The 23,041-nt window shown below is 40.7% G+C and overlaps 1 protein-coding gene across 1 annotated transcript in view; it reads right to left on the reverse strand.

The window, feature by feature from the left end:
- Positions 1–9,983: 9,983 nt before the first annotated feature.
- The window catches only part of adgb (androglobin), a 36,648-nt gene continuing 23,590 nt past the window's right edge, over positions 9,984–23,041 (reverse strand). Inside the window, exons 22-35 of the mRNA XM_085373254.1 lie at positions 22,831–22,965; positions 20,893–20,986; positions 20,099–20,230; positions 19,784–19,937; positions 19,413–19,600; positions 19,142–19,308; positions 18,137–18,288; positions 16,658–16,769; positions 14,559–14,692; positions 13,576–13,731; positions 13,355–13,433; positions 13,166–13,268; positions 10,328–10,511; positions 9,984–10,190 (exon numbers count right to left, since the gene is read on the reverse strand). Coding sequence (XP_085229380.1) covers positions 9,984–10,190; positions 10,328–10,511; positions 13,166–13,268; positions 13,355–13,433; positions 13,576–13,731; positions 14,559–14,692; positions 16,658–16,769; positions 18,137–18,288; positions 19,142–19,308; positions 19,413–19,600; positions 19,784–19,937; positions 20,099–20,230; positions 20,893–20,986; positions 22,831–22,965 — 1,997 coding nt within the window. The remainder of the gene's footprint in view (positions 10,191–10,327; positions 10,512–13,165; positions 13,269–13,354; positions 13,434–13,575; positions 13,732–14,558; positions 14,693–16,657; positions 16,770–18,136; positions 18,289–19,141; positions 19,309–19,412; positions 19,601–19,783; positions 19,938–20,098; positions 20,231–20,892; positions 20,987–22,830; positions 22,966–23,041) is intronic.

Below are 23,041 nucleotides of genomic sequence, written 5' to 3' on the forward strand. Positions count from 1 at the left end.
CCTTAAAGAAGTAAAACTGCCTCGAATTGAGACTGACATTGGATTGCTTATCGGAGCAAATGTACCTAAAGCAATGGAGCCATGGGAGGTTGTAAGCAGTGTAGGTAATGGACCGTATGCTGTAAGAACCAAGCTAGGTTGGACTGTGAATGGACCTTTGAGAGAAACTGGCTGTCATGCAGACAAGAGAAACCCAGCCAAGGCTAATGCAAACCGCATATCAGTGAGCCGTTTAGAGAACCTGTGGCTTCAACAGTTCATGGTGGATTTTCCAGAGGGAAGAAAACATGATGAAGTGGAAATGTCAAGAGAGGACCATCAGTTTATGGACATGGCCATGGAATCTGCAAAACTGATGGATGGCCACTATACAATATGTCTACCTCTGAAGAACAGATTGGTCAACATGCCAAATAATCGCTCAGTCGCTGAACAACGAGCACGTAACTTGAGGCTTAAATTTCTCAGGAATGACTGCTTCCGACAAGAGTACACAGACTTCATGGAAGACCTTCTTAAAAAGGGCTATGCAGTACAACTGTCAAATGATGAACTGGCGCACAAAGAAGGAAAAGTGTGGTATATACCCCATTACGCCGTGTACCACCCTGTGAAGCAGAAATTAAGAGTCGTGTTCGACTGTGCAGCATCCTATCAGGGCACATCCCTGAATGATCAACTTCTTCAGGGTCCAGATTTGACCAGCAGTCTCATTGGTGTTGTAATACGATTTAGACAGGAACCTGTTGCAATTATGGCAGACGTTGAAGCAATGTTTCACCAGGTGAAGGTGCCCAACGGTGACTCTGACTTACTTAGGTTCCTCTGGTGGACAGGTGGCGACTGCAATCAAGCTTTGACTGAGCACAAGATGACTGTGCATTTGTTTGGGGCCACATCCTCACCCAGTTGTGCCAATTTCGCTTTGAGGAAGTGTGCTGAAGACCAGAGTAGGCAGTTCAGAGCTGAAGTTGTTCAAACAGTATTGCAGAACTTTTACGTTGATGACTGTCTCAAGTCTGTCGCTACGGAGGAGGCAGCTATATCAATGTGTCAAGATCTAATGAAAATCTGTGCCAACGGAGGCTTCCGTCTCAACAAATGGGTGAGCAACCGAAGGAAGGTGCTTGACTCCATCCCAAAGTCTGAACTGGCAGCAGAAATGAAAAGCCTGGACCTGGATCATGGCAAACTTCCACTTGAGAGGGCCCTTGGTCTCAATTGGTGTGTTGAGTCAGACACATTCAGATTTAAGATCAACATCAAGGATCGCCCATTCACAAGAAGAGGACTTCTTTCTGTCATTGGATCAGTGTATGACCCATTAGGCATTTTGGCGCCAGCAGTCTTGCCAGCAAAGATTATCCTGCAGGAATTGTGCAGATTGAAGATCGGGTGGGATGACGACTTACCTGAGCACATAAAGAGGCGGTGGACTGACTGGTTAACCAGCCTTCCTGCTTTGGAACACTTCTCAGTTGCAAGATGTTTCAAGCCCAAAGATTTTGGAAATGATGTATTTGCACAACTACATCACTTTGCAGACGCAAGTGAGGATGCATATGGCTCAGTCAGCTACCTACTCATGCGTAACACGAGCAATGAGACACAATGTGCATTTATGATGGGCAAGTCCAGAGTGGCGCCTCTCAGGCCTCCTACCATACCCCGCCTGGAATTGACTGCTGCTACAGTAGCCATTAGGATGGATAGTGTCCTGAGAAGAGAGCTACAACTGAACCTTGCAGAATCAGTTTTTTGGACAGACAGTACGGTGGTGCTCCAGTATCTCCGGAATGAGACCACGCGTTTTCGTACGTTTGTGGCAAACAGAGTTGCAGCTATTCTGAAAGGCTCTGATGTGGAACAGTGGAAACACATCAGCACAGACAAGAATCCTGCTGACTGCGCCTCAAGAGGGCAAAGAGTAGATGAATTTATGAAGAACAGAACGTGGGTGTCTGGGCCAGATTTTCTTCGCAGTCCAGTAGAGTTTTGGCCTAACACTCCACTGAATTGTTCGGAGATCGCTTCTGGTGATCCTGAGATCAAGAGAGCCACAGTAAACAAAATAGAGGTGGAAGAAAATGTTGCTCCATTCAAGAGACTGATAAATTACTTCTCATCATGGACAAAGTTGAAAAGAGCGGTGGCGTGGTTCCTGAAACTTAAAGCCTTACTTTGGAGTCTCTGTCAAAAACGTAAAGAGCTATGCGTAACCAGTGTGGAGAATAGCTTTGACAATGATCGACAGCTGAGGCAAAGTCAGATTGACAGTTTCAGGACAAGCTTTAAGCCTACACAAATTTCAGTGGAAGACCTGAATCAAGCAGAGCTCGATATAATCAGATTTTGCCAAAAGGAGAAATTCTCGGAAGAGGTTTCGGCTCTTCACAAGGGACAAAGTGTGAAGCGCAATAGCCACTTATACAAACTGAACCCTGTACTACAGGAAGATCTGTTGAGAGTTGGTGGAAGATTGAGCTGGGCAGCTATGCCGGAAATCGCTAAGCAGCCTATTATCCTGTCTAGAGACTTTCACATTTCTGACTTAGTCCTCCAACAGATACATGAAGAAACTGGGCATGGAGGGCGCAATCACATGCTCTCTGAATTGCGACAGAAGTTTTGGATCCCAAGTGCCAACACAGCCATTAGAAAGATCATCGCAAAGTGTGTGACATGTCGTCGCTTGCATGGGAGAATTGGGAAACAACTGATGGCTGATCTTCCACAAGAGCGAGTGTTGCCAGATGATCCACCCTTCACACTGGCGTGCACAGATAGAGACGAGGTGGTGCTGAAGCACTTGCCCTTTTGCCCTCAGTCCAAAAAAGTGCCCTTTTGAAAGACGTGATTTTTTTTTTTTTAAAGCTGCGCGATTTAAAAAGGTGTGAAAATAATGGCTTGATTTGTGCCCCTTCTTCAAAGACACCCGAACCCTGTCGCTTTTTCACTGTCACCGTGTCACGTGAACACGCTTGCAGTTCATTTGTTGTGAGGCGTGTAGCAGCGGCATGACACAGGACTACTTGGAGTAGGCATAGTAGGCTGACTATAGCGACTGGGAGCCACGGCGGACAACACGGCAGCTCTTTCCCTTCCCAACCAGTCAGGTAACCCATGAATCGAGTGAAATTATTCTGTTTGCCCTCTAAGACCAACCTGCAATTGTTTTGTTGTGAAGTAGCCTGTCAGAAACTGCACATGACAAACTTTGCCAGCTTACCCCTCCATCCATCCATATGGATAAACAAAAAAACGACACATTTAAAATGTAACCTAAACCATTTAGGCAACCCCACTCTCCATCAATTCCGACCTTTTTGCATACACTATTGAAAATATCACGTTATGCTATAGGCTAAGGCTACATGCCGTTAGGCAGAGGGCTCTTTTGAGCCCATTTTTCGTTACAAATTTTAGGATGATCTCACGGAAATCTGTGAATAAATACAAAGTTTTCAAACTGAAGTCAGTGACGGGAAGACATCACACTTTTTAGAGATGGAACTGCAGAAAAACCTAAAACCTTGACATGATTATGAATAATAGAATTATGGACGTTTCTCCGTTTTTGTGGATTAGCCTTTCCATAACTAACGTCAACTACTGTCCTACTTTGGTAAGATTGAAATTAATGTCTTTGACTGTCTTTAGTAGGTGTCTCCTGTGAGAAAGTTAGAACACCGTCCAACTGTCTAAAGATGCAGTCTTTAGCCTAACTGGTTGTTACTGACTCAGCGATGCTCGCAGACATTTACGCACTGTGTTGTGACCTGATTGTGACAGAACAGTGACGTTGTTATTGGTAGTTTGAAGGGTACGGTGTTGGGGGTGGTGCATGTTAAAAGTTTTGAGAAGCACTGGTTAGACATGTTAATTTTTTTTTGGTGTAACATATTGGCAACATTAACACATTAATTTGCTAAAGGAAAAATAGGCAGTTCCCAATTGCCTGTGAAAACGACCATTCTGCCCTGTTCTTGTAATGACCACAGTCAGTCTTATTCGTTCTCATACATTTTGGTCTATTTATTTACTAATTTCAGCAAGCATAATGCCTAGGAAAGAGAGGCTGAGAAAGGAGAAAATAAAAGTCAAATTGCATTTAACCTGTGCGATTTTTTTATTATACAAAGAAAAGGTTTTCCACATATGCAAAAAGTGCCCTTTTTTCCCCCTGGAGCACTTGCCCCCCAAAATGTCTGTGCACGCCACTGACCCTTCACCAGGGTTGGTGTAGACTACTTCGGCCCATTCGAAGTAAGACGTGGAAGAACCATCTTAAAAAGATACGGTGTTATATTCACTTGTTTAGCGGTTCGTGCAGTACACATAGAGCTGGCCTCATCATTAGACACAGATTCATGCATAAATGCAATCCGGCGCTTCATAGCACGGAGAGGACAAGTGAAGGCGATTCGCTCAGATAATGGGACAAATTTTGTTGCTGCCAATCGTGAGCTGAAGGAAGCAATCGCTGACTGGAACACTTCACCGTTTCAGCATCTATTTCAACAGCATGGAATTAAGTGGACATTTAACCCTCCCACTGCTTCACATCATGGCGGAGCATGGGAGAGGTTGATAAGATCAATACGAAAAGTGCTGAATTCTACTGTGAGAGAACAAGTTCTGGAAGAAGAATGCCTTCATACAGTCTTATGCGAGGCAGAGTCGATCATCAACAGCCGACCAATCACCAGGGCATCAAGCGACCCAAATGATTTGGAGGCTCTGACACCTAATCATCTTTTGTTGTTGAAAACAAAACCTTCATTGCCTCCAGGATTGTTTGACCCGAATGACCTCTACTCACGACGTAGATGGAAACAGGTGCAATATATGTCCAATCTATTTTGGAAGAGATGGACTAAAGAATACCTACCTCAACTTCAGGAACGTCAGCGGTGGGCCACAGCATCAAGAAACTTTGCAGAAGGAGATGTCGTTCTTCTTGTGGACGACTGTGCACCACGAAACTCATGGATTATGGGAAAGATCATCAAAACAGTTCCAGACAAGAAGGGTCTCGTTCGCCGAGTACGGATAAAGACAAAGACTAATGTTTTGGACAGACCCATCACCAAGATTTGTCTGCTTGTGGAATCTGAATGGGCTAGTGGTAAAGACTAAGCCCCTACGATGAGCCATGTGCTAGCAACCTCTGGCTCTTTCCTTCTTTCTCTCTTTCCTTCTTTTCTTTCTTATTCTTTTTCATCTGTTCTTTTGAAAATGGACAGAATCCAGCCCTAATATACTTTGCAAAGCTGATTGGCAAAGTATTGGACAATTCATTTGTCTATAAATAATATTTTGTCATGTGTTTAAACATTGGATATGTCTAAACGTGGTTCATATTAAGTTTGTAAAGTTAAAAAATGTGGTAATTGTTCTAAGGCAATACATTATTAGAACAATTAGGGGCCGGTAATGTAAGCGCCAGACGTCTGCTTTATATTTTTATTTACGATTGAGTTCATGTTTGTTTTATTATTCATAGATTCATTACATAAGTCATCTTTTTAGGATTAATAAATGTGAAAATATATGTGTTTACATAAAGTAATTGTAAGTCACTGTTTGGGATTGGAACCTAAAAGGGGGTACCTCTCACTTTAAGTATGTAAGTGCAATAGTAGCATGAAACCCTGTGTGAGAGGGAAGGGGAGGAGCATGGACAGAGAGGTTAGGAGTCTCACGGTTTTCTGACCGTGTGCACAGCTAGTTCTGGATAACTGCTATTTTTTGGAACTTTCATGCTTTTTTTTTAGGAAGGAGTTCATTGTTACATCCTCAGTTTGTAATAAATAAACAGACTTCAAATCATAATGCAACTGAAAGCATTTCTTTTGGAAACCAGGAACACGCGTCAGCCATAGACTCTCCTTTTTTGAACTTGGTTTATTGGAAATTACCCTACACACGGTAAAGTAAATCTGTTGGGTATCTTACTTGGCCTTCAGACAAAAATTCTGATTGCTGAAGAACCAAACGGGACAGGCAAAAAACAAACAAACAAACAAAAAAACAAAGCAATAGACCACGTAGAACCTTCAGTGCCACTTATTATTATGACATTCATACCCATGATGAGTCTACATTAACTTTAGGTAGGCCATATTTTGTCATTTGAAGACTGTGAATTGGATTTACTGCTCTACAAGATGTTGATAAAAACAGATTAGTAGTTTTTCCATTGTGGGCTATGGTCACTAGAAATAATAAGTTTGGTAAAGATTTTTCTTCTAAAGGAAAAAAAAGAGAGAGCGAGAGGGCAACCAAGTAAAGACAGGATATCCTGCAAGTGCAAAATGCCCTTTTTGTCATTCATAAAACAACAGCAAAGAAATTGATTAAGGTATTCTTGAATTATTACCTCTGAAATGTAAAGTGAATTAAAATACCATCACCTCCACATCACTCGGGAATGTGTATTTAGTTCATTTCAACACCGCTCAATATGGGTCCATTTAAGAATCAAATATTTTCTTATTACTTGTGGAAGTCACACACCCATTCTCTCTCTCCCTCTCTCTCTCTCTCTCTCTCACACACACACACACACACACACACACACACACACACACACAGACTCATATACAGTGGCCAGTGGCTGTCTGTCCCCTTGGTTTCAAGGTTACTTTAGAGTTCCCCTGTTGCTCACAACACATTTGCATCAAACCACCAGCTGCCAATTAACAAACCACCTCTCTGTTAATACACACACGTCACTGTCAATTAGAGTCATGGCTGATCTCTCTAACAACAGAATAATACAACACACATACACTGACAGACAACCACTGTATCACAAGCACCCTGCAGGGAGAGCGAGGTCGGCTTTAGATGTATGGAAACTGTCCCACACGCCATCAGACTGTTTAACTCCTCTCTGGAGGGGAGAGGGAGGGGAAACAGGAGGACAAAGGAGGGGGGAACAACTAAGCTGTAGTGCCTCTTCACCTCACTGTGCAATACCTTTTGTGCAATACTTTTGTAAATAGTCAACGGTGCAATAGACTCAATACTTGAAATGTGCAATTCACTTGTATTTTTATTTTTATTCCTATTTATTCTATTTATCCCCTTCGTATATTTTATTTATATTGTCTCTGTATTTATATATATGTGTGTGTGTATAACTCTGTAACTTCTGTCGGTGCTGTGCTTTTTTGGAAATCGAATTTCCCAGAGGAACCCACCCGAGGGATTAATAAAGTTCTATCTAATTCTAATCTAAAAATAACAGCTAATGCTTTAGAAGGGAAAAAATGAATCGGGCAAGTGAGAATGGTGCAACAGTGCAAGAGGAAATGTTCTGTTCCAGTATTGAGGCTTTCAGGATTAGCTTTGTCATGCTGTTGCGAGAGTAGAAACAGTCATTGGTTAAATGAACCCTGACAGAGTGAACAGACACACAAAACACGGCATGAGTTGTACACATAAAATAGCATGGCAATAACACTGTGCTCAAGGCATATTTGTGGAATATTAGATAGATTTGTAGTCTGTATGCATGTTTGACTACACACACAAATGAATTCAACTAAAGTGTTATGCGTATGCTGAATGTGCCTAATTTAGCTCCATAACAGGGACTCATTTTTTGCAAAGAGGAATTTTATGCTATAGGTTTTCAGCAGCAAAGTACAAAAGCCTCAGAAGAGGAGCAAATTGCTGCAGGACACACATACTACACAAGCAGGCACATATAATTCTTCTCCTCCTGCTATCTGGTCCACAAACATGCACGCAGTCTAGAATGTGCACATATACACGCGTAGCATAATGATAATTTCCTCCATGCAGCAGCTAAAAAATTGAACTATTTATTATTGTCAATCTTGAGACAGCACAGTGCAGGCATGGTAATGAGAATTTATTAATGTCCACTAGATGGCACCCTCTTCCTTTTCATTTCCAATTTAACTTCTCATTTTTCAGCTGATCAGCCGACTCTGAGGTACACAGAACTACATGCATGCTAAATACTAAACTAAGATAAAGGGCACTTTACCATATTAGATATATTTGACCACAGAAAAGCAAAACAAAACACCAGCAGCATTCTGAGTCTGTGCATTCACTTAGCTTTGATGTTAATCAATCGTTGCCATGTGGCAGTAAAGATCTGCCACCTACCTGTGTTACATTTTGTTATGTGCTTGGCTTTGTCTTGCACAATGTGACTGTATCAGCAAGAATATATCAATCAAGCGATCAATCAGTACCACTCAGCTTGTGGGAGGTTGACTGTACCCACTATGCATCGAGTCGTACGGTCAATATAGTGACCTTCAAGAAAACTAAAGATTGGGGGAATATAATCAAAGATATTGGGCACCAGAAGGTCCCAGCCATACATTGCAAGTGAGACTGGCTTCTCCGTGAAGCCAAAGGAGGCAAAAGGAAGATCCTTGCAAGCTTGTTTGTTTGACATATTATGTTTGACATATTAAGTGGTTAAATAGTTTTTTATTTAAATTCAAAATTAAGTTAAATACAGAAACTATCACTCAAAAAGAATCCTCAATGTGACCTTCAAGTTTTTCTAATTTTTAATTTATACGATATCAATACGATACTCCCGGATAGACTAATAGTTAAACTGCAGGAAATCGGACTTCCTTCTTACCACCTGCCGCCTGGATCAGTGACTTCCTCTCAGACCGTGTACAAAGAGTTAGAGTGGGGCCTCATCTTAGCTCAGCCCTCAGCCTTAACACCAGCTCTCCACAAGGCTGTGTACTGAGTCCCCTACTGTACACACTGTACACACATGACTGTGTTAGAACCCACCCAGACAACGCAGTCATTAAGTTTGCAGATGATACCACTGTATCATCTCTGGGGGCTCATCTCTGGGGGAGATGGGACGGCGTACAGAGCTGAAGTTCACAGGCTGTCAGATTGGTGTGTGGACAACAACCTGGACCTCAATACCACCAAGACAAAATAACTGGTAGTCGACTTCAGAAGGAGGAAGTCCGAGCTGTAGCCTGTCAGCATCAACGGGGAGTGTGTGGAAAGGGTGTCCAGTTTCAAGTTTCTGGGTGTGCACATAGACACAGACCTCCAATGGAGCTCTAAAATCTCTGCGGTTTTAAAAAAAGGCCCAACAGCGTCTCCACTTTCTGAGAATCCTCAGAAAAATGGACCTGAAGGACCTGTACAGCACTCGCTGTCTCAAGAGGGCACGCAGCATCCTACAGGACTGTACACACCCAGGACACCAGGTGTTTAAGCTGCTGCCGTCTGGCAGGAGGTTCAGGCTGCTGAGGTCCCAGACAAACAGACTCAAGGACAGCTTTTACAAGCCTTATTCTTCATTTTTTATTACTAAGTTAAGTTACTGTGTTGTGTTGTTTGTGTTGCATTGTGATGTGTCGTATCGTGTCGTTGTATGTATGACTGTGCAATGACAATAAAGAGTTATCTTATCTTAACTTAAACTAAAAACTAGCTTTGCCATTAAAAAAAAATCCTTCAGACCTCCAATTCAGTTTTAAGGTTAGCTCAGCAATATTTTTACAGTTTCAGCAAGAGAATTTGAAACGTGTTTTATTCTTGTGTAGAGCAAAGAGAAAACATGGACAGTGAACATTCACTTTAGATTCAAATGAATAAAAACTACAAATCCTGCTTTCATAGCTATTAATGAACAGTATAGGTAAAGAACACATTAAATATCTCATGGGATATGATCTAAATATTATAATTGTGTGAACATCTTTGTTAAACTACTATCAAACTAGAACATTTAATAAACACTATAGTTAGAGCAACTAGTTGTTTCAAAGTTAAAGGTGTAGTGAAAAGGCGAACGCACTGAATCGTGAACAAATAAACTTCCCATCTGATGTTGTTTCGTAAGGCGCACGTAAACAATGCTGGGACACAATGACGATAATTCAGTGTGACTACTTCTGAGATGTCTACTGAGGAGAATTGAGACTGGATGTTGGTGCTAAAGACTATCATTTCTTCTTGCCAGCTTTCTTGTCTTGCTTGTTGGGTGGCTGTGCGGAAGCAGAGGTGAAGGCTGCTTGTTTTTCCAGAGCTGCGGACTGGGCCTCCTCCAGAGCCTCCTTCTCTTCTTGTTCCTTTTTGATGCTTGCGCGATGACGGCTATTAAATGCTTCGCACGTATTGTGAAAGTTCTTACAGCGCTGCTCAAAGGCTGCCTGGAGACAAGAGAAATGGCAGCGAGAAAGTAGTTAAAGAATTAGAGGGAAAGGCAGCTGACTCCTTTTAACTTTGATAGCCACAGTGGCTCATTTCTTTCTGTTTCATTACATTCTTCTCCCTCTCTGTCCCTTACCTGCATGTTTTGAGACATCTCCAGCTGACATTTCATTAGCTCCTTCCTTTTGAACGCCTCCTGTTTTCTGCACTCCAACACATGCTCTCGGACCAACCGGTAAGTCTGGATCTTTTCAGTGCGCTCCCTCTGCTGGGCCTCTTCTATGTATGAGTCCATCACCACTGGAGAATCCTTTTGGTGTCTACATGTATGCACAAGAACTAAATGTATACGGTGTGCACAGCATTTTTCTGTCACATGAATGTATACCCATCTAATGAGAATGAATAGAAATCTGAAGATATGTTCAAGTACTTTGTACTATAGCACAGTGTCATTACATGCACTGTAGCTACTGTGTCAGGATCAGGTGTTAAACAAATTTTTGGAGAGGGAAACTGAGGATATAGACACGCCTGTGTGTACACAAGTGTGAATCTTGATGTGCCTGACACCCTTTAATAAACTTAACACATCTCTTTCTCTGCTCATATTGCAGGCCAGTGTCGACAGCCACCATTAGCTGGACACACGTGTTGGCACGCACATGCGCACGCTCACAGCAGGAGAGGATGGAGAGGTGATGGGAGAGGGGCACATCTCATTGGAGTAACGAGCTCATAGTGTCCCTGAAATAGCTCTCTAATTAAAAGACCCAAATATCATCTCATTTATCCTGGAGAGGGATGGACAGAGGGAGAGATGGAGGGAGGGAACAAGAGATGGTGTCAGGGAGAGTAATGGGAAACCCAGGGGGGACTGTGGAGGGAGATTCTTCCCTTTAAAACTCTTACTCTGACAATACAGTCACACACAGGACATAGACCAATTTGGAAAGCCATTGGCTAGTCTGTTGGCTTAACCTTTGGTGCTCAACGTGGAATTTGGGGGGGATTATGGTGAAACTGTTTCCTAACTATACTCGATCAGTTTACACTGTACAGTATATCTATATGCAACCAAGGTTAAGTGAAATGTGATTGGTCAATTGCTAAGCGACTTATACGAAAACCAAAAAGCCCTTTCCCTATTGATGCTCAAAATTAAGTGCAAATAGTTGTTTACGATGGGTACACATAGATGGGCAGAAAACTCATAGTTGCTTGTAATCCTAGATGTGCATTGATATCAAAGATATTTAAAAATTAATCTCTTGGTAATCGTCATGAATTGCAGGTTAAAGGACCCAAATGTATACTCTGGAGGCAGAGGGATAAAACAGAAGGTAAGCCTTTGTTTCACAGTTCAAACTAACAATGAAAACTAGAAACCCAAACTCTAAATTAGCCCAGCAGATCACAGAAAGAAAACACACGGGGAAGTTAACACGAAGACAGAATTATTTATACACATGGGGAGAGCAGGCAAGGAAAGACAGCTGAGGAAAGCTAGACACAGTTGTACACAATCAAGACAATGAGGTTGGGGGAAAAGTAAAACGGGAAATAACTAAGAGTCACTAATCACAAACAGACTCCATAAACAGTAACTAGAACTCAAATGCAACAAGAACAAGGCACAAAAAGCACAAATCAACCAAACATAAAACCCCTGAAGATGACGAAGAACTCGAAATTCTAAGTTAAGGACACAGGGAAGGTTAAATAACACAGAATATAAGGAGGAAAAATATGCTAACTAGCCTTTAAAGGAAACCAGAGTAACATTAAAGTAGAAATCAGAACCAAAGATTAACCCACACAATAATGCCAGCCTCAAAATATAGAAATCAGAACCTAAAATATAAACAACAACAAAAATGTAGCTGCAGTAAAAACTCTCGGTGACTGTTACTGTCAGTCCTTCAGTAACTGATGTCAGTAGTGGAGCTGCTGTATTGTCATTCTGAGGGCTGAGGCACATTTAGCTGTGCTGTTAGAAACTGAAGTCAGCTATATAAGAGGAGGAATGGCAGGCTCACAAATGTTACATTTGTGTATATTTTTAATGCATGAATAGCCTGTAAATCCAAATGTTTAGAGATTTCAAAACAATAAACTACTTACTGTTTTTGCTGTGTCATGTACTAATCACCCTGATGTTCAGAGTACCCACTCAAATCAAGTTACTATCAAACACTAGAATATGAATGATTAAGTGCAAAGCTATCAATTCATCCATATTCCTAACTATTTATCCTATTTAGGGCTGCGGGTTAGAATTTAGAATCACCAGTTAACCTGAGATGCATGTCTTTGGTCTATGGGGGGAAGTCCAAGTACCCAGAATAAACCCAGACAGAGAAGGGAGAGTTTAAAAGGATAAAGAAGAAATAAACAGCAAAATAATATAATGCTTATTATGTAAATAATTTCATTACATTCTTAAAAATGAAAGGTACAGCTTAAAAAACATTATGCCAGTAGCCGTACTAAATAGCATCCACCTTATCTCCATAAATTACACACACTGCTGTAGCTTGAAGTCCTTGCATTGCCCTTTCAGGCCCTGTTAAGTATACAATGTAACACTGCTGTTCACACTGGACCAATGAGAGCAAAGGTCATAAAGACAGGAAATTACTAATAATGTTCTGCAGATATTGTATGAACCAATCTGTTCCTGAGAACAAGAACACCGACATATTCACCAACCTTCCAGCTCTTAATTCAGGTCCACAAATCTACATTAGGTAACTAGACTGCATCCTGCATATTAGCCACAGGACCTCAACAGGGGGAGGAAAATGCAAGCATCTGTTTTAAAATACAATGAGATGATGTAACTTTCTTTGTTGGCTGTGTGTCATTTCCCATCTATATCGTCTAAGCTTGCATGCTGGGACAAGCTGAACAATCAAATAGATAGTGAAAGAGTGAAAAGGGACAGAGACGGAAAAGTATAGCAATGGAGAACCTGGTAAAGTGACTGTAGTCCATGTGAGGAAAGGAGCAGGGGGTGTCAGTCAACTTCTGATTGGATGCACTCTGAGAGATGTCTTGACCAGGTCTTGAAGCATCTATAGAAGTACCAATAGGACAAGCTCACATTACCATAAACCATATGAGTTCACATAAATATGTTTCCATTTTTAAAGATTCATACCATTGTTTTCCTCTGTAGCAGCATCACCACACTCTTTTTGCTGCACTTGTTTAAGAAAATGGAGACGAGACTGAAAAGCCTAAAAGCAAGACATAGTAAATCATTCTGTCTGAAGCGTATGTTTCAGTGTAGCCCACTTAAATAAATACATAAAAATAAATAAATTAGAGTACATTATATATTCTAAAAGAAGACAGAATATATTAAATTAAAAGGGTTACCTTGGCAGAGCGTCCCGGCTCGGCCATTTCCCATGCTTTTTTAATGGTTTTAATCTGGTCTATTCTTTCTGTGTCTCTCTTAACGTCGATGCCTTTTGCTTTGCTGTTGTCCGTGACAACACGTAGCATCCAGTTTGGTTTAGTTAGGTCAAGGCTCTGCACAGACATTTGCACACAGAGTGCAAAGAACCCACAGAAAAAAAATAACACATGCTGAGACACACAAACACTAGAGCGGAAGGTCGGTTTGCTAAAGTGCGCATGTCTACTTCAAACTTAGTTTTTTTGCCTTTGTTTTACACAACAGATAACTTTTAGTTTATTTGGAGATCGCTTAGTGTCTTTTCTCCATTAAAGTTGCACTTACCATCAAATTTTAAATGAAAAACGAAGGAGGTCAGTATTAGAAAAACGTTTAAATGTCACCGTGCTTAATGTGTGAATTTAATGTGTGGCACAGCTTTGATCAAAATGCTGCTATTATGTGGATCATAGGTTTATTGAGTGGTTCTGACTGATGAACCAAGTTCTTATCTGAGACTATTATTCACACTCACCATGCAGATTATGTTATCATGAATGGTGAATGTGTTTCAGACATCCTGTATACAGGCAGGCCAGAGATTTGGTTCACCCTGATATGCATTGCCTAGCATTTCATAGCTGGATGAACATCTTTGGAGAGACGTGAACTACACTGTCAAAACAAATGCCTCCATCCTGTACTCCTCAAGCTACAACAAGACCTCTGTGACATATCTTAGCACCTTCTCTTAACTTAAAAGTCGCTGTGAAAAATACATTTAGGTAAACATGGCCTTCAATCTGAGTGGGTGACTGTATAAACATGGGTATATACATGTGAATGCATGCATATACCTTTCTATAAGCGCTTTTATATTTCTACTCCTTATGTGCAGTTGACAGACTTGCAGAGTTGCGGTGTTTTGTCTTTCCTGTACCATACTGTTGTAATACATTACCGTTTCATTAGCGACAGCTGGCTTCCCCTTGTCTCCTTTGGTTTTGCGCTGGGTTTTGGTTGCATCAGACTTGAGGCCATCACGATTTGGTGTGCTAGTGGTAGATGAACGCTTTACATCCTCAAGCTTATTTACTGCATTATGAAGCAGAGATTAAGAACATTAACATTTTCTGTTGTCTTCAGAAAACCTGCTGTGCATTTAGCTTCATAAATACTTTAACTACGGTGTTCACTTTACATTAGATCTAGATTTAAGTTATTTAATGTCCTTATTGGGAAATGCTAAAATTTTAGATTTTTAAAAAAAAATTCTAATGTGAAATGTTAGAATGCTTCAGTTTTGAATGCATGCCATGTCTATAGACATTCAACAGTATCAGATATTCACATTCTACTTAAACAATTAAAGATGGGGACTGCCACACAAACAGCAAAGGTGCTGTGCGGCTGAATGTATGCTAGATGGCACTGTTGCACTTTAAAAACTGAGTCAGATTCAATCCCCAGCTTAGATGAAGTATTAACTATGAGTCTCACTTCTCTGATATAAAGGCGTAATAATCCATCATTTAGCTGACACCCTGCCATTCTGCCTGAAGAGCTTTGGTGAATACTCAATGACTTACTCCTATCTCAAGACATAAAAAAAAAAAAAATCAATGCTAAAACTGGATGTAAATATCAATCTGTGCTGTTGGAATTTATCCCAAAAGGATCCTGAAAACTGATTTAAGTTGGACATGCTTGAAGAAATTGTAAGAAAAGACTGTTGTGTGTTCTCATGGTAACGGTGCAAAGAACTGAGGCTGACTCCTCCAACAGTAGGACTTTAGGCAAATATGTGAAAATGTGCATGCATTCAAAAACATAAGCAGTGCAGTTTTTGTGTTAACTACAGATTGTTAAACAGCTTGTTAAAGAGGTTTTGAGGCTTGGCGTGCCATGTAGTGCGTGCGTATCCATGTAGCATGCAGGGAGCATGATCAAGGGCAGAGGCTCACCACAGTTAAACTGGATGAAATTAATTCACTTTCCTGCTGAGATATTTCCCAGGACACCAGGGGGCAAGAGCCTGCTTCATTTGACATCTCACTGACCCATTTTCATAAGCTTAGGGAAAACATAGACGGTTTTGTATGGACACTGGCATATAGATAGATATGTGGGCTAATGTGAGCATAAACTGGCAAAAAAAATCTTAACATGCAGGAAAAACGACATTTAAAAAGACAGAAAAACACTGTCTATTTATGGCAGTCTCAAATGACAGTGTTCATTTTACACACTGACACGCACACACACCCAAACACACATGTCACCTGTAGATTTCATATCATGCAAATGGAATAACTGAATGGTTAAGTACGGGGAACCTTGGCATCAGCTCTGGTGAAAACACAACAGAAATTCAGTGATAGCAAGCTTGCTTTCCTCTCCAGGCATTCATGCACGCTCTCCCCATGCAGCAACCCGTTCAAATCAGCATCGACAGATGCTGCGATTATTTTATCCCCTTCAATTTTTTATTTTTTTTTAAGAAGCTTCAACCAATTTCAAAGACGTGATTTTTCAATTGATCCAATTTGTATAGCATGATTAAAGGCAGAGAACCAAGAGCTGGTGGCAGAGGACGGGATTACTGCCACAGCCAGCGACCACTGGGCACAAGAAATCACACTCTATGATCTGCAAAAGCAGCTGCATTCATTTGGCTTTCATTACAGTTGTGATTACAGGCCCATGGCAAGTGGAAGCAAAGAATAAACTGTGCCTGCCTTGGCCCCTGACACTGCCTACTGAGTATCACTCACATTTCAGACTGAACACAAAATAAACTGTGCGAAAACAAACATTAAGGGCTTAGTAGAAAATCCATTCAGAACCAAGTGCTTAAATGCTGACAAAGTTTTGATAGAATAATAAAAATGAACTGCTTTATGGCCCATTACAGTCCTATCTGTGAGAAGATTCATGGCACTATAGTGAACAATCCAATCATATGTGTATGTTTTCCAGGAAAAAGATGCAAACAGGGTTTCTTTCCTGGCTGCCCCCTTGGAAACTGATGTGGTAATAGTAAATGCCTTGAGTATGTACCTCTTGTCTCATTGTTCTCCAAGTCTTTGACTGAACAAGCAAAAGCCAACTGGGATTCACTCAGATTCCAAGTCTTATAAAGCACCTCTGCCTGCACCACGTACTTGTGAACCTGTGAAACATGGATGAACAATGTAAAACACCTGCATCAGAGTACAATATAACGCATTACACACATACAAAAAAAGGCATATACGACATGATTTATGCAGGAATCAAAACTATGAACTAAAGCCAACACAACCTGACAATATACTATAAACATCTGCATCAGTGTTCATGACACAGGGAGACAAAAAAGACCTAGAACCCACTTTGCTGCTGTGGTAAACAATTAAAGTGCATGTTCACCACAAAAACTAAGTGAAGGCAGAGGGCTGGTTAGCCAAGGTTATCTCACGTAACACCCACGTCCATCACACTGAACAGAAAGGACAGAATTCAGACAAAATTCCAAGAAGTAAATCAAGCGTATAAAGAAACAGAAAAAGCACTACAAAAAATAAAAGTGGCATATATTTAATTTTTTTCCCATTCGCTTACATATATCTTTGAGTCCCCCCCCAACTCACCCTACACAAGTCTTTACAATTATTCCACCATTACGATGCATCATTGTGTGTGTTGTGAGTCCCTGTGGCAAACAACGCCACTCTATTCACTCACCCTCTGCTTTAAGTCTTTATCTGCTCTAAGCTCTAATCAATAGCTGCTATCAGTGTCATCCGACATTATCTGTCTTAGTGCTACTGACTCACTGTGTTCCCAAAAAAAGATTTAAAAACACACATGGCGTATCCGAAGCGAACGTCTTAACAGGTCTGTAAAAATACATGTTTTTGTAGCCTTAATTCACTGCTTTAACTGCGGCATTAACTGTGTGTATTTGTAAAAATTTGCTGTGTGTATTTGTGAGTATTTGCTGAGGAAAAGCAACTATTATTCACCAGATGCATCACTGTAAAAAAAATCACCACAGAAAAGAATGAATAATAATAATAATAATGAATGACAATAACTATTTTTCATTTTCCACTGTATGCCTGTGCATGTGAATATGTGATGATACACACCTACAGAGCATAACATATGCTTTTGCAACCCTTAAACTAAGACAACAGGTGTGTTAGATGGGGGGTCTTCAGACATTACAGTGAGTCATAAATCATGCACAAATCATGGCTCCCTGACAAGCACTGATAAGTCAGACAGTAAAAAAACAACACCCCTCCAGTTTCTGCTACTCTCCTCTTCTTGTCAAATTGTGTCTCTGAGAATGTGAGTGTGGGTGAGACTAAATTTGCGTGTGTGTGTGTGTGTGTGTGTGTGTGTGTGTGTGTGTGTGTGTGCTTACAGGCGTAATCTGGCAGAAAAAAATGATATCAACAGGCAGCAAGCACGTGGGTGAGAGAGACAGAGAGGGAAAGTGAGATGCCCATGAAAGTGAGAATAGTTAAGTGTTTGAGCAATAGCAGATACCACGCAGACAGTTGTCAGTGATACCATAGTCTCTGTGGGAGGCTGGTACTGGTCAGATGAGGAGATAGATTTTTTAACTGCGCTGTCTTCCCCTTCATTTTGCTGGAAAGTGTTCTCCGAAGGAGACTGCTCCTGTTTATTTTCTTCGGTGTCTGTAACAGAAAGAGAAATCTATTAATGCTGATAAAAGACAAGAATAATAAATATACTAGGAAACATTTTATAAACACTCTAGCATCTGGTCCAAATAAGTGCAAAATTCTAAAGCTCTTCTCCTATTATTTTAACATTTAAAATTAACTCTGAATAACAGGTAGAGTTCCAGCACATTAAGAACGCTTGCTCGTGCTTTCCGAAGTGGTTCAAGGGCGGTTTTGTGTACAATTTGGTTTTAAAATGAGCATACAACAGCAGAGCTTTCTCTCAGCATATGAGAGAACAAAAAGTGCCACATTTAAAATGTTTTCTGCAAAACGAAAATCATACTCAAAAGGTCGGGAGGAACATGGAACTCTTTTAAGAAGGATTTTGTAGAAATTGCTGGCCAGCTGTGGATTGTTGGACAGCTAGAAGATGAAAAGAAAAACGAAATAAAAGAGTAGGAGGAAAGATAATCCTCTTTTTTTTTTTAAGTGCAGCATATGTTTAAAACCCCCCAAACCCTAATATTAGCAGTGTTGACTGCTGAATCCGTTTTAACATTAGTAGCATACCACCTTCCTCATAAATTTGACGTGTCTTGTGTGTGATTGTCTTACACTACACTACAAATGTTACTGTAAGCAGAATAAAGATTCAGGTTTGCTGTTGGCAGACTGCAGTAGCTCTCACCAATTAAAACTGCAAGGTGGAATTTCAAGAACTACTGAACAACTACGGTCACAAAAATTTACTGAAAGAAACAGTAAAACTGTGAGACAGTTAAATTGGTTTCATATGTCGAGTGTTAAATTATGAAACACAGATCATCACAAGCTTTGGTTACTGCACCCAATGACACCTCACCTTTGTTCACCAGGAAGAAAAAAACAGGAATCACCACATGGCCCTTCCCGGTTTTGCCAGCTACTTGTTTCTCATGGTCCAGAATGGATAGACGTATCAATACATCTGGGTGGGAAGTCTGAAGCTGAACGGTTGCTACAGTGTCTGTTGTTACATGTACTCTGTAACTATAAAACATTTCACATTATAGCATTAAATTCTCAGAGCATCCCTGCTTTTTCCATTTTATTAACATTAAAAAACAACACTGTATGCCATATAATTCTCTTACCAACAAATGAGATTTTTGTTATTTGGAATGTAATAATCCCGTAATTCCTCTACTGAGAATTCACTAACTGGGGTGTCGCGGGACAGCTTTGGAAGTGGTTCCTTTGAGCCGATCAAGCACATCCTCCACTTTGCACCAGAAGGGGGTAATTCAGGTGTGATAGCTTCCGCTACAAAGGTATAACCAAGCTGGGTCAGGGGATAGAAAGTTCATCATAAAATTATAATTTTATTTTAGAAGGGAGGTATATTGGAAAGAAAATATCAATACCAAATACTATAATAAAGAGTTTTAAAAGGATTTTTCTATATATAATACTAGAAAAGTTCAAAAAAAGCACCACGCAAAAAATTCATGTTATATCCACACACCTTATTGGGTTGATAGACATGGGGTGCTACTCTGTTGAAGACCGTGTTTACCTCCTCTCCTGTGTCATTATTTATGACGTGCAGGAGACAATTAGGGATTGGAGAGTAGACCTTTGGTATCACCAGCACCTCCTCAGAAACCAGGAAAATCTCTCTGTGAACCAGTAAAAAGATCAAGCCGATAATATATCAATATATATAATATATCTAGCACGGCTAGGTAGCAAGGTTATAAGAGGACATCATGCATTTCCACCAGGGTTTTCCAAGACAGCCTAGGAATTCTCTTTCACTGAGTTTATAATGTTCTCTGACCTAAAGACCAAGACCCATGAGTTGGCTGTGTCTGGAAGAGAGACAGTGTAATCAGCAAAGGCGATTTTAGTCGATTCATCTCGTAGACATGGGTAGAGGTCCGCTTTCCTCTTAGAATTGTTGATGATATGCCTGTGCAAGAAACAGAAAGTTCAGAGCACATTTAGAAATTTCAGCTTAAGCAAAAACTATGTCATGAATACAGTTTTAATTTAAGTAGTTAATTTAAGTATTCATTACAAAGTCCCAGAAAACAATCTATGCCTCTTTCATAAGAAAGAACCAGGATGTACTTTGCTTTTCAGTGTGATCTTTGACTTAAGTGATTATTTATGTCAGCTAAGAAAACCACCTCTTCATCCGCCGTACACACATTGACCGAGCTTTTATTGCTCATGCACACACACATGCATCCCCAGGCAGCAGGTCATTCGGCAGACGCTGGTAGCTGATTGGAACGGGGAGAGTATAAACAGCAGATGGTACCACTGGGAAAAGATGGAACACAATGTGGAAAATGCTCCCTGCATGTCCCCCACAGGCTGCCACAACCAGGAGAGGGAGCAGATTCTGGACATGCAGTGCAACAGAGAGGCTAAACGCATGCCATGCAATATACACAGCATTGGCACTGGAACGCATTTGCAGCGCTTTCATATACTTTCAAATATTTGTGTTGACAAAAAAACCCACTACGATTGCTAGACTCACCATGTAAGCGCACACAGTCAGTACATTTTTATTACTTAGTCACCTCTGTCATACACTTTGATAGACCTCAGTTGTTCATTTACCTCAGCAAGAAAGCTGCATGTTTGTGTGCATCACATTCAATTGTCGACCACACGGATGAAAGGATCCTGGACGCATTGAGGTTCTCCTTCGTTCCTGAACGACATGAGCACACGCACAGAAAAGTAGCCTCCATTAAAGATGAAAGAAAAACCCATGTTGCTGTCAAACGCATGAAAAAATCATTGAAGTTGACCTAGTTCAGAGTGGGAAGCAGATATTGCAAAGTGCATTTTTACTTCATCCAGCGATAGGCTGATAGGAGAAGATTATTCTCACCTTGACACTTAATTTTCACACTCATCTCACCTGAGAGGTAAGCCCTCTGACAGAACGCAATTTTTGACAAGAAATCCTGCATACTTGCAAGTATGCATGTATTAGTAAATGTGTGCGTGTGCACAGAAATGCTCAGAAGAGATTGTTTAATGCTGTATTTTTTTTTCACATATTCACATGTGGCAAAAGGTATCCCCAGTTTTTCCCGCCACACATCCTTGCCCTCAGCTCTCTTTTCTAAGTGGCACTTCAAACTGACCAGCATAATGTAAGACTGGCAAATGAGATTTACAAATGGAGCTAACAGAGTGGAAGAAAATAAAGCAAAAGCAGTGCGCATAAATACCGGGGAACTACTGAGGTGCTTGAAGGGGACCATGTCATTAACAAGTACTATCCTGGGCAATGTGGACATTGTGGCATGTTTTGAGTGAATGGTTTTTTAAAGTGCTGTTAGACAGTCAGTATCACTCTGAGTGGAACTCTAAAGGCTGCACTTTGTGCTTTGATTTGAAAGAACTTAACTATGTTAGGCCAATTTCATAAAAAAGTCAAGCTGTTCAGTGTGTGCATGTACATGTGCTCATACTAATGTCACACGACCACCAGCATAATAATTTCGAGATGCCGGCAGACTGACTCTAATGATGTGGGTATTTTAGATGTCTGAGATGCTCAAGCTACATTTTCAAGCCATGGGAAATTAGGCACTCTCTCATTTCTGGTGTATTACAGTGCTGCTTTAGGCAAACCCCACACTAATGAAACTGTCCATACCCCCATATGTACAAGTTACTCAGAGGGGTCACAGTGTCATGTGTTGTTGCCTGGAGAAGGCACAGCAATAAACAGAGGATGGCTGTGCAGTACATCGCCTTCAGCGATTCCTTGGGAATCAACAAACAGTGATGGACCTTCACATTAAGACGATTACTGTTACATTATCTCTAAAAACACATCCAAATATTTTCACTAAAACTGAGGGAAATTTCTAATTTACCAGAAAACTGTTCAAAAGCAACACTGATACTAAAACAGTATATTATTCCAAAGCCAGACTGGAATAGCTGCACAACACTGTCTCTATGTAATCTCTCATTTTTCCTAGAAAGTGTCCACTGCTTCCCCGTCTTCTCTTCCCTATCTTTCTGTTGATGTCACTAATGAACATCAGTCAGTGATGCAGGAACGCTGTTTGCACATGTATATGATGCGCATGTTTCCTCTCGTCTGTGTATCCCCGATGTGGTTAGCCTCCATCGGTCAGGATTTATTAGTAAGAGTGGCAGTCTCATCAATACATATTTGCGTTGCTGCTCAGGAGCTCGATGTACGCCAGCAGGCTAAATTATACAGTGAATGCAGAACTAACAGGTGTTTTGTGTGTGAGGGGTTTTTTGGATAATAAATCTAGGAATGAAAAACAGGCCATCCTGTGTTTTTGTGGGTCTTTTTGCACATTTTCTATTTTTACTTAAATTGCTGTAGTTGCTGTGTCTCTCTTCTCCTTCACAGAGCACAGAAAATAAAGTATTCACTGGCGCTGTCTACTCAAAAGCCAGTATTTTTTATTATTGATTTGAAAGATGAGCTTTGAATCACACCACTTTCCTTGAAATATTATATTCTCTGTGTGTGCGCGTGTACATTCAGTTGTTTACCAGGTTTTGAGGCATCAAGGATCTCGCGCACTAAGTGCCCTCTGAATCCAGCCTGCAGAACGGTCACTGCCTTGACCTCTCTGTCTGTTGGCTCCCTGTCTCTCCACATTTCTGGGGGCTCCAAATCTGCATTTACTTAACAAACAGAATGAGGGCATAAAACAGCAAATTGTGGGTGAATATGAATTAATGAAAAGAGCGACACTGCATG

This window comes from Diplotaxodon limnothrissa, linkage group LG15, assembly GCF_057381915.1.
Source record: "Diplotaxodon limnothrissa isolate DT_005_m linkage group LG15, D_limnothrissa_male_GT1.1, whole genome shotgun sequence".
NCBI classification, from domain to species: domain Eukaryota; kingdom Metazoa; phylum Chordata; class Actinopteri; order Cichliformes; family Cichlidae; genus Diplotaxodon; species Diplotaxodon limnothrissa.